The sequence below is a fragment of the Oxyura jamaicensis genome, chromosome 1 (genome assembly GCF_011077185.1).
Source record: "Oxyura jamaicensis isolate SHBP4307 breed ruddy duck chromosome 1, BPBGC_Ojam_1.0, whole genome shotgun sequence".
NCBI classification, from domain to species: domain Eukaryota; kingdom Metazoa; phylum Chordata; class Aves; order Anseriformes; family Anatidae; genus Oxyura; species Oxyura jamaicensis.
Genome location: NC_048893.1, coordinates 195,879,573 through 195,898,834, shown reverse-complemented (window position 1 = coordinate 195,898,834; position 19,262 = coordinate 195,879,573). Strand labels below are relative to the sequence as shown.

Sequence of the window (19,262 nt, the reverse complement as noted above, 5' to 3'; positions counted from 1 at the left end):
GGTCTGTGTGACTCTCTCAAAGCCCATATTCTAAGTGGACTCCAGAATAACAGCAGTCCTCAAAATTTTCATCTTGCAAGTCTGAATGGGGAAGAAGATAATTGGTTGATTATTTACCAAATACTTTTATAAAGATAATAGCTTATATTGTGTTGATACCTATAGATGAAAAAATGTATTCTATAGAGAAAAATGATATTAAATGACTGCATATATGATGAGATACAGTAGCCTGTTGTAATTTAGAAATGTATAAATATAGAGATAAAAAAATAATATTTAAAATGAATAAATTTACTCAACTTGAATAAATGTATATACATAAATGTCTGCAGGGATTAGGTTTCCTTTTAACAGTCAGACACAATGGACAAAAAATAAAATAAAATATAAGGCAATTAAACAGTACATTTGCTAACATGCTGCATTAGCTACATGGCAGGAGTTTTAATTTAGCTTATTCTAATTTCATCTTTGCTACGCCTTTGAAATATATTAACACCCCTTTACGTGTTTTTTGAAGTTCTTGTCTCAAAAGCTGAAAGTAAATGAAGTGAAATTAGCTACTTTGATCTTCATTGTTACTGGAGAAAGAATTACACGCATTGCCATATCAGCATATGATTTCCTCTTGAATATACAGGCTTTGCTGATCCACGCACTGCAATATCAAACATATCTCAAAGCGGTTTGCATAACGCACTTCACATCTACATGAATGGCTCCATGTCCCAAGTACAAGGCTCTGCAAATGATCCTATCTTCATACTACACCATGCTTTTGTTGACAGGTGAGTTTAATTCTTCTTGATAAACCTAATTTATTTTGTGTTTTTGCAGTGTAGTTTTCACATCTATTTCAAAACTGCATTTTTTTTACATGCCATTACATGCACAGCATTCTCAGACATGTAGAACTGAGCTCTTCTATTACTTGAGAGTGTCTTTCCTAATATGTCTTTATGCTCACTGGATTAAATATCACTTGAAAAGTTGACAAATGCATTCAGCTTTTATTACCAAGATAAAAATAGTCCTTCAGTGATGTCATAGTGATTAATATATATGGATGTGTATGTCAAGAAGTTTGGACCAAAAGCGCATGACTCATTTTAGCACGACTATAATCAGTTGGAGTAATTCCTTTACATTCTAAATGTCAGTGCTGTTTTAATTTCTATTCCATAAGGAAAACCCAAGTGTGCTACCCATAAATAAAGAATTTAAAAAAATAAAAAATAAATCCGTATTTCACTGTGACAAAATTGTGACTGTCTCTTGCTGAAAGAGAAGAAAATTGCTGTTCAGATGGAGAGGAAAGCAAACAGAAGGATGTTGTGTTTATTAATAAGAAAGGATAGGGAAGCACAAATCAGCAAGGGGAGAGTGAAATTGCTATGCTAGGGAGGGTATTCCAAGATCTAATGGTCATCTTAAAAATTTCTGTATGTCATTATAAAGTATGTGAATGGCTACAATTTGCTGTGTACTGTATTACACAAAACTGTGAAAGCTAAAGAGTAATAAAAATGGAAGTTGACTTAACAAGATTGTAAGATGCATACCAAAAAAATATATATATATACATTAAAAGACAGATTTTTCTAAGCCAGGTTGCTGCCCAGGTAATTTTGAGCAGTAATAAAACAGTAATAAAATAATAAATAAATGAATAATAAAAAAAGAACATTCTCTTCAGACCCGTTTATGCAACAACAGTAAGCCATGCTTACACCAGTCTATAGAAAAGTTTTGTTGGTGGTGATGGTGTTGTTGTTTTTTTTTTAATAGCAGTGCTCCTTTTATTCAAAACTTGAAACCATTCTCCCTGAGAAATGTTCTTACATGTGTGGAATATTGGCTTGTTCAAACCCCACCCCCATTTTTGGACTCTTCTGTTTTTTTTTTTTTTTTTTTATTAAATTACTCTGTCAAATAGCTACACTATAAAGTTGCATGTTACACATTCTGAAGCATTTCATATTTTCTTTCCAATCTTCCTGTACTTTCTCAACATGCACTGACCATGCCTTGGCAACTGCAATGCTTAGAACAAAAGAACTGTGACCCATTACATACTTTTGTGAGTCTTTCATCAGTTTGTGTGCCCAGAAACCTACTGAGTGAGACCCTGCCTGCACACAGCTAGGCACTTATTGAGATGAAAAACAAAATGGTTTCTTTCTTTGGGCTGCTGAGGCATGCAGCACAGGAGGGATGCAGATTACATCCTCAAGACATCATCTAGCAGGGAAGATCTGTAGTTTCAGGGAGTTCACACCAGAATTCTTATATATATATATATATATATATATATAATAATAATAAAGCTTGTTGTATTTGACCAAAATCTAGTATATGTGAAAAACAAATTTGAAGCTGGGCTTTTTCTCCTCAGATTACATAATTAATGAGCCTAATGGTTGTGTTTTTCGTACCCCAAAATAGGGCATAAAATCTAAGCAGGTCACTGAGGCATCAGTGGAATGGCTCCTTCAAAGGGTAACCCACCTGTCTTCTGTTCCTTATACACAGGTTATAATTAGCTTTCTGGAGGTGTCAGCTTTGAAACTCTTCTTTGTGGAAAACTTTTGTTCAGAATATTTTTAAAGTTAAATAATGTTGCTTAACTGTATTTAGCATACCCACCCATTGACTGCTTGACAGGATGGATGCACAAGGGTTTCAGGTGTGGTTACAAATTTCAGGTTTGGCACCTGGAAATTAACATTCCAATGTCTAGGCTATTAAAAATGGGTCTGTTGAAAATTCAGAGAAAAGAGAACACAGAAGGGAACACATTATGTTCTGCAATATCAAAAGACATTGTTTTCCTTAGATATTCACACTTGTATAAGACCTACGCATCTCTTAGCTCCCACTCAGTGCAGGGCTTAAGTAGCACTTTGGTCTTCACGCTGACCCCTCCCACAGAGGAATTTCAGTTATAGTCATTATAAGCCCCTGGAAATACTTTTCATAACTGTAATTGTTATCCATTTTAGAAGGCAAAATTATTTGCAAAAGATAACATCATTAAATCCCACTAGTGCTGAGGAAATAAATCACTGCACAGGCACTGTGGGGGCAATGCAGAAATCCGTGATGCAACTTCATCCGATCTGTGGCAGAAGGAACGTTACCAGTGCTCTGCAGCTGCTGTGTATATGGGTTTCAGTACACACAGATGTAAAAACTGATGATAATGCTGCCTTTTGTATAAGTGACAGAAATGCATTAGCATGATTAGGGTTACTTAGCAGCCTTATCCATGACAGATTAATCATGCTTTTAGTTATAATTAATAAGTAGGTGACTGATAGGTACGTACAGTACATTTAAAAGAACCCCATTCCTCTCCTACATAGACTTTAAATATGAAGGGCTGCAAAGAATTTCTCTTTTGAGAGGCAGGCAAGAATAGAAAGTATAGAGGAAATGGGAGAAACAGTCTACAGAAGAAGAAGCATTTTATTTTATTTTTTTTTAATATCAACTTTTCTCATTTGAAGTGAAAACTTTTGAGGTGTCTGCTGTCACAGCATAGGGACAGTGTGTTCTTTACTATATAACATTTAAACTAAATCTTCCAGGGAGAGTATCCCCTCTGGGACTTGGTATGGGCATGGAGGGTTGTGAGACAAGGGTTTACTGACAAAGGGAGAAAAAAGACAGGGGACCAGCAACCACAGGTGTGCTGGGTCTTGCAGTCAGGGAATGGTTCTGTGTCAAGAAACCAAGAACAGCCCAGTCCTTTCAGCATCCACAGAAGAGGGAATTCTCACTCCACTTCAAGTTCCTTGAGTGAAACTGAGCATGTAGTTTTGCTTTCCCAAGATCACATCTGCTGGAGAAGTGTTTCCTGCCCATTGATTTCACCAAGAGGTTCCTAAAGACTTTTGAGGAGCTGTTGATCTGAGCTTCAGCTAACCCATCTGCAAAGTGGGAGATATTAAATGCCTACGCAACAGGGACGCTGTCAGAGTAAATGCATTAACGACTGTGAAATGCTCACTTACGACCATAATAGGAGTGATAGAAGTAAGGCAATAGATCATTGGGACTGATTTTGCATAGAAACATATGGTACAGAGGAGGGTAAACAAGTGTATATGGAGTCTGCTGACAGGTGTGAGCCAAATGTTAGGAGCTGCTTTCCAAACTGAGCAACAGTAAGCCTCCCATCTGCCACCCCCAGCTTTTCCTGCCCAGGACTGATGCACTAAATGCAGGAAGGATGGGAGGGAGAATAGGTGCAGATGAGAAGATCTTTCAGGTGAAAAACAAAGCATTTTCTTACAATTGTTCTTCTTTTTTAGGTCGTTCCCCTACAGCAATGCAGAAATATGAAGGTACCCAGGAAACAGCTTTCTTAGCAACGATAGATCAGGCTCCTTGCCCTATTTGGTAGCTAGCAGATTGAGGGATAAAACCCCAGGGTTTGGTAAAAACAGGTGACCACTCCTGAAAAGTATTAATTGTTAATTGAATCAATTGAAAGAAAGCAAGTATGCAAGAAAGAAAGAATGAAAGACAGAAAGACAGAGACAGAAAGACAGAAGGACAGAAAGAAAAATAGAGAAAACGAGAGAAAAAGAGAAAGAAAGAGTGAGGGGGAAGGGGAGAGATGAAAAAACTATACATTCAGCAAAAAATAGAGCTTTTTTAGCTCTGTGAAGCATTTCTCTTAATTGCAAATCTCTCTGCCATTCAGATATGCTCTACAGTCAGCACAAGGGAATAACAAGGGAGGAGCCAACCCACTCAAGCTGGAAGGAGCAGCTGCACAAGCAGTGAAAGCAAGGGCCCACAGTCACAGTTGAGCTCACAAGGGTGTTTTCTGTGCTCTGAAAAGGGACTCTTTTTTGTGATGACTCTTTTGGCCTCTCCATCCCTATAGCCCCACAGTAGCTTTATTTGTTTTCCCTCCACATCTGTCCTTTGAATGTTTCTTCTATCTTTCTTCTCATTTCTGTACTTCAGTATTTTTGCACTTCTCCTGTCCTTGACTTCCACAACTTACCCCAACAATTCCCCTTGAGGAAAAAAAAAAAAAAAAAAAAAAAAAAAACATAAAGAGGGAAAATAAGTTGCAATTAAAAATCTCCACACTACAATATACTTGTACAGCTGCTAAATCAATAGGGTCCCAGTTTTCATCAAGGTGCATCATAAGAATACATGTGACTTTCAAAGGCCCTGATTTTAGTACAAGCACTTTAGAACTGATTTTCTAGAGACACGCAATATGGTGTTCATTCTTTTGCATCTCTAAAGTTTAGTTTTGTTAGACTACTCATACAGCTAGACAAAGATTGTCAGTTTTAGTATTCCCACCACTGTAGCACCTTTTTAGCCAACTTTCATGAGTAACCACACAGCACAAAATACTTCTGCAACCATCACTGCATTAGTCCAATGCTCTGAATAGATATTTTTCTCTGTTTGTACCTTTCTACCCATTTGTTGTTCTCTGTCACATCAGATGAACTGCTGATCTCTATTTTTAAGGCCCTTCACTGCCTGTCCCCAAATCATACCTTATGCATTTCTAAGGAATTCACTTACCCCTCCAATAAGTTTGTGATATCAATCCGTCTCACATCTGTTTAGCATTCAGACAAGTCCCTCCATACTCTTTCTTGTGGGGAATTTTCCACCCTACACATCCACAAATTCAGTCACTGCTCTTCCTTTTGATGTGAAAATTAAGACATTAATAAGCTGAATTCTTCACAGTTTCACTGGTGAACCATTGTGGCCTCACTGCATCTTTGTCTAGTTCTCCTCCCATCTGTCTGCATCTGTCTGTTGTCCCTTATCCCATGTGTAAATTATAATTATATAATTATAATGACAGTCCCTCTGTCATTAAGGGACTGTCTAATTGCTCTCATCTGTGCTGTGTCTGGCATATTCTTAGCCTCTGACTATGATTTTCAGGTATCTAAGCTATTGCTTATTAGAGCAGCAGAAAATAGCAATAGCTTCATTTACAGTTATAAGAAATGGCAATGACAAGAGAGCTGAGCATCTGTGCATTGATCTCGGTTCAGTAGTGACTCCATTGCTTGCTACCACACAGGACTTAATATTTGCATCAAAGAGAGAAAACTTTCAAGTATTTGCATGTCTGGGTGTATGTGTGCACATGCACTCTGCCAAAAGCAATCCAAGTTAAACATAAGGTCACATAGTAAATGGAGACACTTGAACTTTCAGACACTTATTTACATACACCCATCACTCCAGGAGGGTGCAAGAGAAACTCTCCTGCACATCAGCTTCAGAGATCCATGAAAATGCCAGTAACTCTGCCTGATCAAGGCAAATTTCCCTGTTTTAAGCAACATCATTTGCCATAGACTCCTCTGCAGGATGCTAAAACAACCCCCTTCCGCAGTGGCATGATGGAGCTGGGAGCATTAGGAAATCTGGTTATTCCAGGATCCAACAATAAAATGTTCCTTATCACACTGAAAATCAGGAAAGTGTTAAATTGAAAAGCATGAATGGAGCAATCTGATCAAAAGTATATTAGAAACCCAAATCTACACATTCTGAATTGCATGCCAGGAACATCCTATTGTGGATGCTTTCAGCCTATATGGACTCAATATAATCACCTTCATGTCAATTCCTTCTTCCTTCATTCCTCCCAAAAAAAAAAATAGTTAGCATTATGTCAAAAGTGATTTTGTTGGGAAATACTTTAACAAGAGGAAATTTGATTTTCATTCCCAGGAGATGTCAAAATAAAAGCCCCTTATTTTTACTCTGTTTAAGAAACAGAACATTTTCATTTTCTCTTAAATGTCAGCTCAGGTTTTGGAAACCAAAAAAATGCCATGAGAAAACCCAAGTTTTTCTCTTGTTTTGAAATGTTGACAGGAAACAAGAACTTTTTTTAGCTCTTAAAAACTATTTGCTTTAAGAATTTGGAACATTTGGTGTGAAATCATTCAAAGAGAATCATTAGAAATTCTTGTAAGGCAAAACTAGGTTCCAGACTTAATACATGAAATAAGAGTCATTCCTTATGCTGAATTGTCCCATCATTTCTTATCCTGAATTGTCTCAACACAAGCAAAGTGTGAAGCCAAGGAAGCATTAACCCCACTATGTATATGGAAACTTAGAGACAATGAAAAAAATGACAGAGCTGAGATGGAGATTGCAATAAAATGATATATCAGCTAATAATAAAACAGTGTAAAAAATGGAGAAACTACATAAACACTAAGCATATGATTAATTTCCTCTCTTGACATGAGCACAGCAAGACTCTTATTGCTTTCTGAGGTATGTTTGCAAAAAACAATGGCATAGGCTAAATGTCATATTTTTCTGGAACTGAATGAACTATGGCATGAAAAAAAAAAAAAAAAAAAAAAGATTGTGTGAAAATTGTTAGACAAAGGCAGGTCAAGAGGCTGCCATTTGCAGTACACCTCCTCACACAGTCCTTCTGCATCATGTCAGCTCAGGGTCTTACTATCTGTGCCCAACGCTGTATCCTCCTAAGTGCCCCTGTAAAGGCAGTGGATGAGGTGAAGTCTGTGGCATGAAGGTGAAACATGACTGAAGTCCTTCCACTTAGAGAAAGCATGAACATCATAGATTTACTGCTATTCCTAGGCATAAACTAGTACAGCTTTTCTGGGAGTAGCCCCTGGGATTTGCTCCTGACCTTAAGGTGTTCTGCAACACTTCCAGAACAGAGCTGAGATGATGACATGTAGCAGGACAGTCCGTAATGCTTCAAGATATTACTTTACTCCAATAAAGCTCTTGTGTTTTCATAATATAGCTTTTGACATTTGACAGCTAGGTGAAACCTTCTGGAAGCTGGTGACACTCATCTCATACTTAGGATACATATCCATAATTTTGATATTGTCTTTTGGAAATAAACAACTGGATTACAAAGTGCCACTGCACAAAGAAAGGAATCGTGTTCACAGGGCTGCAGAGATAGGTGGGGTGAGATGCCGTCACTGGGGGCTGCATGATTTCAGTGGGACAGTATGCATAAGCTGAGTGTGTGCAAGATGAATAAAGAAAGGGGAAAAAAGCTTCAGAAGGAAACCAGGAAAGTAGCAGGAAGACAAGGACAGCTGGAGAAGCACTATGTCAGCATTGTGGAGGAAGCTCTGTCATGATACCCAAAGAAGCCCCAATAAACCATTTTATCTGCAAGTCTGTAGGTGAGGAGCTTTCTGCAGGAGACTACCTTGACCCTCCTACCCAGAAAACTCTCTGGACTCGTGAAGGAGTAAGAGTGTTAGTACTGGAGCTGAAACCCTGTCCACACCTAGGCTTGTATAAGAGCCACAGCTGGCAGAAATAATGGTTTCTCCCTCTATGGAAAGACACCTTCAGCACTGGCTAGGCCGTATTCTTGCTCTACAGTGCAGACTTCTGACCCCTACTCATAGTCAGTAGAGACCTCAGTCAGGGAATCACTGACCAATGACCAGCTCAGTTGCAAACATCCTTGCTGAGGCACCTTTTTGTTCTTGGATCAGATGGGTCCACTCAAAAAAGACCACTTTTTATCTCTGCCTAATATCTTGCACAGAGGTTTCCTTTAAACTTAAATTGGGAGATACAGACACTCACAGCACATAGAGTACTTCAGGTATAAGTACTTACTCCTTGTGCACATATGACTGAGGTTGACAAAGTTATCTCCCTACTTTCAAAGCTCTCAGGAGAATTAATTGCTTTTTTGTGGTGCATCCAGGGTGGCAGTTACCTATCAGACCTCTCCTACTTGCTTTGCATGTATTACACAGCCCCTGCTGGGAAGAGAGCCCTGAGCAGCATACACTTTTCAGCTGAGTAACAATATCCCTTCCTTACCAGAAGCTGGTGTGCTGGAAGCCACCACTTCACAGAAGCCAGCTGTGTTTAACCAAGTGTGATGTCAGAGGAAGAAAATGTTTCCCAACAGAACATCTCATTCAAGGGTGGGCCAGGAGGGACTTTGGTCTCAAGTTTTATTGGCACACAGAGGCTCCTACAACAGGTATGAGATGCAGAGCAGATCAGTACTGAAAGAGTGGGAAACTCAAGCAAAGAATATTTTAGAAATTCTAACAGGGAAGGAGTTGTCTTAATTCTCCTTTCCCTTGGGGGCATCTATAAATCTGCAGGAGGACACATGCTGCTTCTTTTACCACAAGCCAAGTAGCTGCCCTGGGCTGGTGCTGAGCTAGAGCAGTTAAACCTTGCCTCCTAACCTCTCAGGGCTGGTACCATGTTAACCAGCTGCTCAGCTTGTTTGATGGATCTGACTCACTCAAAGTGGGCTCAGTATGTGGGTAGCATGAGTTCAGATCTACTGCAAAATACCGTATAAATACCATGGAAAACAGAGTGTAAGTGGGAAGGTTGGGGTGTTGCTGAGAAACACAGCTCCCCAGTATCTCTCCTTTGATATTCCTGTGTCTAGGCTGAAAGGCAAATTGTACACCAAGATACTGAACCTGTTCTCTAACGTCTATTTCAATAAGGAAGTTGGGCAGTTCCTGCTACTGCAACTGCAAAACACCCAAACAGACACAGAAACAGCCTTGGAGGGTCACATCACAGGTTCTTCTAACCTGGATAATGTCACCAGTGGTGGCCAGAAGCAGAAGGGAAGGAGTATAGGTTTAGGTCAACCATCCTCCAGAAAAACCCCCTGCACTGCCCATTGAACAGAAGAGGGCTGAGACTGTATAGTGCACTTGAGGCTGCAGCTGCGTCTTGAGTAACCCACGCTCAAGTCCTCTGGCAATCCACAGGTAGATAAAGAATCAGAAGCAGAAAAATAGTAGGAACAAGGAACAGGCTGTGGAGATAAATGTTCTTGGTATTGATTAAACATATATAAAACCTATAGTGCTTCTGATCTACCTTGCTTTGGGGAATGGCGAGACAAAGGTTAAACAGGCACCTTCTGGATTGCATGTGAAATACAGTAGCTGGCAATCTCACCTGCTATGTCATTATTCAGGCTAGATGTTTCTAATGACCCATTCAGGTCTTAAAAATCAATAGTATAGGAGGTTCAGTTCAAATAGTCCCATTTAAAGTACATGTTTCATATCACTCTTACTGCAAGATTTCGGCTCAGCCAACGCAGTTAAAGAATGGATCACTTTGTACATTACACTTATGCAAGTTATTAGTAGTTTTTAAAAAGAAAGGTTACTTTGCCCTGAAACTTGGTGAGAGCCACATGGTTAGTCTTCACCTATTCTCTTAATGCTGGAGGAGGAGAAAGCTCTCTGTGACACAGTGATCAAGACAAGCTCTGATGCAGACAGCTAGCATAGCACTGAATTTCCTTCCTGCAGCACTTCTGCAATAATAGCTGCTGTAATTGTTCAAATTGTAAAAAATCACAGGAAAACATGGTACTTTTCTCACCCACGTGTACCTACCTTCTATTCATCAAAAGAAATTATCACTTTGCTGCTGTAGATGTGATTTATATATTACATGCCCTTGTGAACCTCAATAATGACAATCTTTCAGTCTCCAAAGAAATGAATTACAGAGCACAGGAGTGGGTTACAGTCAGTCCAGCTACTGCCACAGCAGTCCATTTTAATCTGCTTGTTTGCTTTCTCTTCAGGGGAAACTAGTTATTAAACTTTGGAGCAGCTGGCATTTGTACTATCTCTTACTTCAAGTGATGTTTTTCTGTTAGCTGCAAACAGTGGCAATGATGAGCTTTCTCAAGTTAACACAGGGAACATATTACAGCAAAAGTAAGTCATGTCCCCCTCCCCCCCCCCCCTTTTTTTTTTCTTCCATGCGGTTACATTTCTATTTTCTTTTTTACCACATCATTATCTCTTATATCTCTTGGTTTTTACAGTGTTGAGCAACACTGGATACCTGAATGTGAATGAGAAACATATACTTTTAACCAAAAATTACTCTGGTTCGACAGCAAGAGGTGAAACAACACAGTTATTTTAAAGAACAAAAACTTAACTGATGCGACTAGGTAGAGTCATTGCTGACTTTTGTTGGTATGAAACAGGCTGGCTTGACTAAGAAAAGAGATAAGAGTTTAGATCATATATCTGACTAAATCTCAGCCCACTTAATCCTGACCTAAACTCACTGTATTTTCTAGCATAAGTGCAAAATAATCTTCCACGGGAGATAACTTGCTCTGTCAATAACAGAGTTAGAATGAGGCACTACCTAGTCTACACTAGACAATACTCACATTCACTTTCCACTGCACAGATTTCTACATGATTTCCAACACTGATCTCCTGCCTTTAGTGTCATGAACAAGGTGTCACACTCAGCTTATCTATTATCTCCTTCTCCAGTTGGAATGAACCTCTTTATGTTGTAACCCATCAGCAACCCATCAAACATAAGCTGGGCTCAGCACTTGTTGGTAGTACTAATTTAGCTTTAAAGTGCCACCAGGGGTGGGGAGCCAAGTGGTGCTTGAGGAACCTAATTTTCTAAGAAGTGAGAAAACAAGAATTTTTCAGTGAGATTTGCTGAGTGACAAAGTGGGTTGTAGAGATACTGGTAGGTTAGGCTTTGTGGTATGGGAGCCATGCTCTGGGCTTATACTCAATGGGGTTGAAGCCCTGAGCAGCTCTCCTCTTAGAGAAGAGCAGCACTTATTCCTACACATGCAGCATCCATCTCTAGTCAGGACTCTTGTCTGAATCCTCTTCAGGTCTTAGGCACCTGAGCAGCTTTATCTTACTTTGGAGGATCTGCTGCTTTTTGTATTCCAGAAGAGAAGCACTTGGAGCACTACGTGATTATTGGAGCAATGACTGGAAACTGTGCAGCCCTTTGCACCCAACTGAAAACACTAAACAGCAGTGAGAGATCCAACTGTGTGTTCTCCAAATGTATAATTATGGATACTTACATTTTTTGACATGAAGAGAAACAATTTCAGCTGTAAAGACTGAAAACCCTTGTCTTCCCCTAATCCTCTAGAGGTGTGGAGGGCCTTTTTAAAGATAAGAGAAAACTGCTCTAAACCACAGGAGAAAGAATATTAAAATATCTTATATCTCAGCAAATGCAGTAGCCTTGAAGATTTCCAAAAAGTAGGACATGGGCAAAATGGCATTACTTGTCTTGTGGATGAAGTTGGTCATGTTGGACTACACCTTTACTGTCTCCTTCCCTCTCGTTTTCTCTGTCTGACACTCTCCAAGCACATGGATTATGCAGTGCCATAAATTAGAACAAAGGACGTAGAAAGGAAGCATAGGTGCTTTTGTTGGGATGGTGGGGCAGAGCAGCACCAAGATCCTGAAGCACCACTTGGCTCCCCACCCCTGGTGGTACTGTAAAATTGATGTGAAGGTGTCAGCATGGTGCACATTATTATGGCTCATCCAGAGAATGCTCTTTTTGGAGGCAGCCTGCAGTTGATGTTACTTTGGCTGAATAAGCAAGGGTCTTGTCATCCGCACATTGCTCCTCAGATTTAGAGATGGTCTGATCTACTGTGGTCCACAAAAACCTCTTTAGTTCAGAAGGTGGAGTAAAGGAAAACAACAAAGCAGGACAGACCTTTAATGAAAATAAATATTTATATTTCATAGATATATAACTGATTTACATGAGAGTATATGCTCCAAGATAAAATTCAGAAGCACAGCATTACATGAGGGAACATTTCCACTGGGCTAAAACATTCTCTTTTGTCTGTTTTGTGCAAATCTGTGTTAAAATCCTGAGGGGTTGTCAAATCTGCTAGCCCACTAGGGTTAAGTCTACCATGGCTCCATATTTTCAGGACCAAACAGTATTGAGTCTGAACATATTTTCCCAATAGGCACACATACATACAATGCATACAAAGGTATGTGTATATATATGCATATATGCATGACCAGCCACACAGTTCAACCCAGAAAATACAGCACTCACAAATAATAACAGTATGAATAACCTCATTCTTTTGTCCTCTCTGCTTCATGAGGCTGAAAGCCTGTTAGTTAAAAATTTAGATACATATATATACATAGTGAGAGTCTGGATCCCCCAGTAACTGACCTTGGACACACAGTTTACCCAGTCTGTGGATCCCCTGGTCCCCCAGTTGCTTCTCTCACAAGCAGATGCACACATGGGTCTCTCCACTAGCTGGTCCAGGAACTGGCAGAGAGGTAACTTGGCAGTGGTGTCACAAGGGCTGGCTGAGGAGGTGTCATGCCTATGGGTGCCTCATGCACACTGCAACTTGGAAGTGATGAGGGAAGCCTGAAAGTTCCCCAGTAGCCAGGACTGGGACATAGAGCAAGCACTGAAACCTAGGGCAGTTCTCAGCACTGTCTCAATGCAGGGGAGACACAGCTTTGGAGGCCTTGGCTGAGTTTCTTACAATAATTGAGGGCAACAACTTAATTTTTAATCAGACTTTTACATTACGGCAGGTTCAATTAGTTTACAAGCAGCCTGAGAGTCCCTGTACTGTCTTTAGTCAACTTAAAAGTAAAAGAAAAAAATGACCCTGCAATATAACTGCAAACACTGGCAAATAATGCCTTGACTTCGCAACCTCAGCTTTAGTAGCTCTTCCAGGACTGAAGCACCGATGCTTCTCCCAAATGCTTGGGATGGGAATTACCTGAAGTGACTTTGTAATATGAGGTGACTAGTGCCAACTTTTAAAGTGGTGACTACTGTGTAATCACAGTCCTTGGACTAGCAACTCAGCTTTCTTAAATTTGTTTCTTTTCCTTCAATTTTTTTACAAATGCAAATACATGTTTTTTGCCAGATTTCTTTTACAGAATGTCAGGTCTCATGATAGTGAAATAAATTGTGTAAACGAGATCTAAGTAACAATGTTCTGCCTTCCTTTTACCGTAGTCTGTCTTACCTTGCCTCAGTTTCACAACAGTTAATCAGGAATGAAAGTCTCTGTGTCAAGTCTGGTGCAACCAGTGACATGGTACATATTTGAATGTGATAAAGTTATTAGTGACTTGCAAAGTGGCCATGTATCAGCTAAACCCTTGGTACTGGCTGTATGCATGCTTAGCAGAGGTTCATGGATTTATCAGACTAATGAGAAACACAGGGAACCGTTTCACAGTTGCTTTTAATCAGCTTAATCTGGTTCATAACCACCAGAAGAAACAGTCCTTCTCACCTCTTTTGAGCACCTGGACATGCTCACCCATTCCTTTATTGTACTGGCACTGGCCATTACGCAAAAGCATAATGAATCAGGTCTGGGATTTTATCTCACCTTAGCTATCCTAGAATAAATTAAAACAAACAAGAAGTTTGGATTTAAAATAAATCAGTTCCTTAATCCCAGTTATAACAAGGTTGTGCAAACACAAGGAAGGTGAGGACAAGGGGGTAAGAAGACAGCAAGAATGCCTCCTAGGACATACAGTGACCATGAACCTTCATTGTCTTTCCTCTGAGGACACCTGCAGTGTTGCATTTGTTCCTGGTCACCTGGTAAAAGAACTTGCACAAAAGTACCAAACCCTCTTCTTCCCCTTTTCCCTCTCTCCAGCTGTTTTTAATTGCAAGGTAAAATACACCAGCTTAAACATCTCCTAGAAAAGCTTCCCGAATGGCCAGTTAGGTTTATGCTGTCTGTCAGTGTCTCTGCAGTGGTTCAATACAAGGAAATCTTTAATAACAGATATTGGTCTGGTTTCTCCTCCTACACTGCAATTGGTTAAATGTAGCTCTGTGCCTGACTGTGGAGGCACAGTATTCGGATATGGTTCCTAGGGGAGACTCTTAGAAATCATAAAGAAAATACTCTCATTGTCTTGTTTCATTTTTTCCAGGTTTTAAGATTTTCTTCTTGCAAGCAACATCTCTTTTTTTTCAGATCACACATTAGCTAGAATAGTATGAAGTTATATAGCCTACATATAGCAGTGCTGCTTATACTCTGCTTGATATTTCCCACTGGCAACATAAACCCATTTATTTCTTGACTCATCCTTTCATTAGCTATAATCCCATTGCATATATTATTCATAAAATATTAATCCAGAAATATATATATTGGTGACCTTTTTTTTAATCATCTTCAAATCAATCTTATTCCCCCCACCCCCTTTTAAACCATTTTTTTTTTTCCAAATTAATTTTCTGCTATGGCTCATTTCATTTCACTTTGTATAATCTGGTATGTATGAAGCAGAACAAGGAAAATACTCAGGTCTATTTATATGCAATCAAATGGAAGTGATATATCCATATCTTTTACAGATGGCTTTAATTTTCTCTGCAAAAGCACCTTACTGAACTAAAATTCATTGTGAAAGCAAAGTATATTTCCCCAGAATGAAAATTTAAACTACCGAAGCATCAACATACCTGGTGGGAGTCTTTATTACTTTTTACAATATACCAGCCCTTTACAATAGCAGTACTGGGACAAAAAAAAATAATTAAAAAAAAATATTAAGTTCTAACTGAACTGGAGTTTAAGTGATAGTGAATTTATCATGTTATTTCAAGGTTTAAATAAAAACACAGAGCCTTATTTTAGCCTAAATATGTCTAAATCCAATGTATTCTGTGACATTAAAATACTGTTTCTTATCATAAAAATAATTTTTGCATAAGCTGTTGATCATCATAATCTAATAGTTCTAAAATCTTTAAAATTTACTGTAATAAAATTCCAACTTTAAAATAATTTCTACTCTGGAAGTGCAATACAGAGAAACTGAGCCTCATTGGGCTTAAAGCCCAATGTTAGACAGGGCCTCTTTCAAAAAAATTCATATTATTTTCCTATCCCTTTTGGTTCTTTAACCTCTTATTTGGATATGCAATTTGGGCACTTTGATTTCCTCAAGAGAAGGGAGCAGCCTTCCAGACAGAAGCAGTCTTTGCTGTAACCTAGATACACTTATTTTTTAAGGCCTTTAAAGAAAACCTCTTCCAAGTTACTTTTGCTTGCCACTGAATGAAAATGAAGGATGTTAGGGGCTATCACAAGACTGATTTCCATTTCAGTTAGTCCATTTCCATATTTTAATTTTCTGTTTCTTAAGTCCTGATTGTCCATGACCTTTCTAGGCAGGAGCTGTCACCCTGGATCCCTGACATTTCAAGAGATACCTTCTTACCCACTGCTTGTGCAAAGTACCTCTCACTAAGCCACCAAGATGTAGAAAGCCAAAGGAATTTGCTTGGGCCACGAGCCACAATTGTTTGAGGGGTGTGGAGAATTTGTTGTTTGGGGAGGATGAAGCTACGATTTAAAGATATGGTTTCTAAATATTAAATCTTTCAATGTCTAATCCTTATATCAAAGAGAGTCCCCACCTAATCAGGGTTTGTTTTCTGCAGCCCAAGCAGGGTACCCCATTCTGCTGGATTTGCTCACTCCTCCAAAGGCTTGTGATAGCCAAGCTCAAGTTTTGAGTTCTTCAATCCTATGAAGAAGATAAGGAGGGAACTGGCTTAGATGAAAAGATTTTTCTCTGCACAGTGCCTAGGCGAGTGACCATGCATTTGTTTCTTCTTTCATTTCTTGTAGCCAGACTGATGGCAACCCTTGTGTTTCACACAAAAACACTTCTTCCTTTCCCTCTTCCTTCCCCTCTTCCAGTTAATGAGGATTTACTCTCTCTCTTATCCTCTTAGATTCCAGGTTAGGTTCTCCCCATTCATATACCCTGAATAAAATTCCCAATGGATTTCGATTAGTTCTTCTCTCCTTTCCTGTATCCCACTTTATATATCCCACCACCCTCACATCCCATCTGCTCTTTTCAGCATTGCCAGCATCTCCCAAATAACACCTGTCTAGCTAGGAGTGCATTGCTAAAAATGTCTCCCTGTCTGGAAAATGTTTCTGCTACCTGTGGAAGTAGCTAATTAGCTGTTTGCCCTCTTTGTCTATGTGGTGAGGAAGAAAGAAGCCAACCAGACTACTGTAGGATTTAGACAGTTATTTCCTTCATTGATCTTCTGCCCAGTACTTTTTAGGGGCAGAAGAAATATGGAGATTGGATATCACAGACTCTTATTCATTAGATGTCTTTTTGTTACTTTGAGTCTCATCATGTCAAAAAAAAAAAGGAAGGCAAAGTGTACTAAAACAGCCTTTCAGTTGTCATTTTATTTATAGCCATGCTTTGTTAGACTCTGTGGGGCAGGGGAGGATGCAGAGGTTCATATAAAGAAAACATAAAAGCAGTTTTGCCAAGGTAACCAAGAAATCCAAGAAGTTTGTAGCCATTCCGCTTTTCTATCAGCAACACTGTCACTCCACAAAGGGACCAGCTAATTGCATCACCACTTTGCCTCTCTGTGTGAGTTTTTAGTTCTGCAGCTCTAAGCTCTTCTTCCAGGTTTGCAGCTACTGCAAGCATAGAAACATGGAATATGATAATATATTTTCAAGGTATAAGGAAATAGCTTACAACATGGCTGCATTTAAGAGACGAAAACAAAACCTTCTATCCACAGTGAGTGGAACAACATCTAATGACCAAAATACTGATTTCTCTCCCACAAAAACCACATGCCCACTCTCTGATAGAGCAACCACTTCTGTAGATCAGCACACGTGGATGAACATTCAGATGACAAGGAGCTGACAGAGATCTTATGGGTCAGGATTAAAGGGAAGGCAAGGATAGGAGACATTATAGTGGAAGTGTGCTACAGGCCACCTGCTCAGGAAGATCAAGCAGATGAGGCCCTCTAGAGATATACAGAAGCAGCCTCACGTTCACATGCCCTGGTCTTTATGGGGGGACTTCAACCACCCCACTATCTGTTGGAGGGACAGCACAGCAGGGCATAGGCAACCCAGGAGGTTCCTGGAATGCATTGATCACAAATTCCTTCTTCAAGTGTTAGAGGAGACAATGAGGAGAGGTGCTATGCTGGACCTCATTCTCACCAACAAGGAGGGGCAGGTGGGGAATGTGAAGCTCAAGGGCAGTCTTGGCTGCAGTGACCATGAAATGGTGCAGTTTAGGATCCAGAGAGCAGTGAGGAGGCAGCACAGCTAGCTCACTACCATGGACTTTGGGAGAGCAGACTGGCTTCTTCAGGGATCTGTTTGAGACAAAGCCCTGAAGGGCAGAGGGGCCCAAGAAAGCTGGCTAATATTCAAGGATCAGCTCCTCCAAGCTTGGAAGCAATGTATCACAACAAAGAGGATGTTGGGCAAAAACACCAGGAGGCCTGCACAGATGAATAAGGAGCTCCTGGCCAAACTCAAGCAGAAAAATGAGGTAGAAGCAAGGACAGATAGCCTGAGAGGAATACAGAGGTATTGTCTGAGCAGCCAGGGATCAGATTAGGAAACCCAAAGCCCTTTTAGAGTTTAATTTGGCAAGGGACATCAAGGGGAACACGAGAAACTTCTATAGGTACATCCATGATGAAAGGAAGAGTAGAGAAATTGTGGGACCTCTCTGAAAGGAAACGAGAGACCTGGTCACTGAGGATATGGAGAAGGCTGAGGTACTCAGTGACTTTTTTTGCCTCAGTCTTCACCAGCACAAGAATTCCAGCCACATGGCCCAGGCCCAGAAGGCAAAGTCAGGGACTGTGAGAACAATGAAGCTAGGAGAAAATCAAATTTGAGACTATCTAGGAACCAGAAGGTGCACAGATCCACAGGACCTGATGAGATGCATCCCTGGGTCCCAAGGGAAGTGGCAAATGTAATTGTTAAGCCACTGTTCATCACATTTGAAAAATCGTGGCAGTCTGATGAAGTTTGCGTTGACTGGTAGAGGGGAAACATAACGCTCATTTTTAAAAAGGGATAAAAGAAGACCCAGGGAACTACAGGCCAGTCAGTCTCACCTCTGTGCCTGGCAAGATCATGGAACAGATCCTCCGCTAAGGTACATGGAAAATAAAGAGGTGACTGGTGAATGTATGAAGAGAGTTAACAGTGTTGGTCATGGATGGTCATCATGGGAGTCATAAAATGTAACTCTCTGATACAAAATTGCCTGATGCCCAACAAGAACTATTTAGATTTTACAACAAATATATATCTTGTTTCACTCTCTCCATGGATTTTCTCCCCAGCTGAATGAACTGGGAGACTTATTTTTCCACCCAACCGGAAGACCTTTCTTAAAAAGCAAGTGTAAGATTCCTTCTTTCATAACTTTTCTTACAAAATATGGCTAAACTGGGAAATGGCAGTGCACCCTTTTAAACAGAGAGATACAAAAAGATGAGATAGTAAAAAGAAAAAAAAAAAAAAAAAAAAAAAAAGCTTATAATGTATTAAAGATGTC

General features: G+C 39.8%; 1 protein-coding gene across 1 annotated transcript in view; it reads left to right on the top strand.

Moving 5' to 3' along the window:
• The window catches only part of TYR (tyrosinase), a 57,878-nt gene that overhangs the window by 20,358 nt on the left and 18,258 nt on the right, over positions 1–19,262 (top strand). The window contains exon 3 of the mRNA XM_035329184.1: positions 644–791. Coding sequence (XP_035185075.1) covers positions 644–791 — 148 coding nt within the window. The remainder of the gene's footprint in view (positions 1–643; positions 792–19,262) is intronic.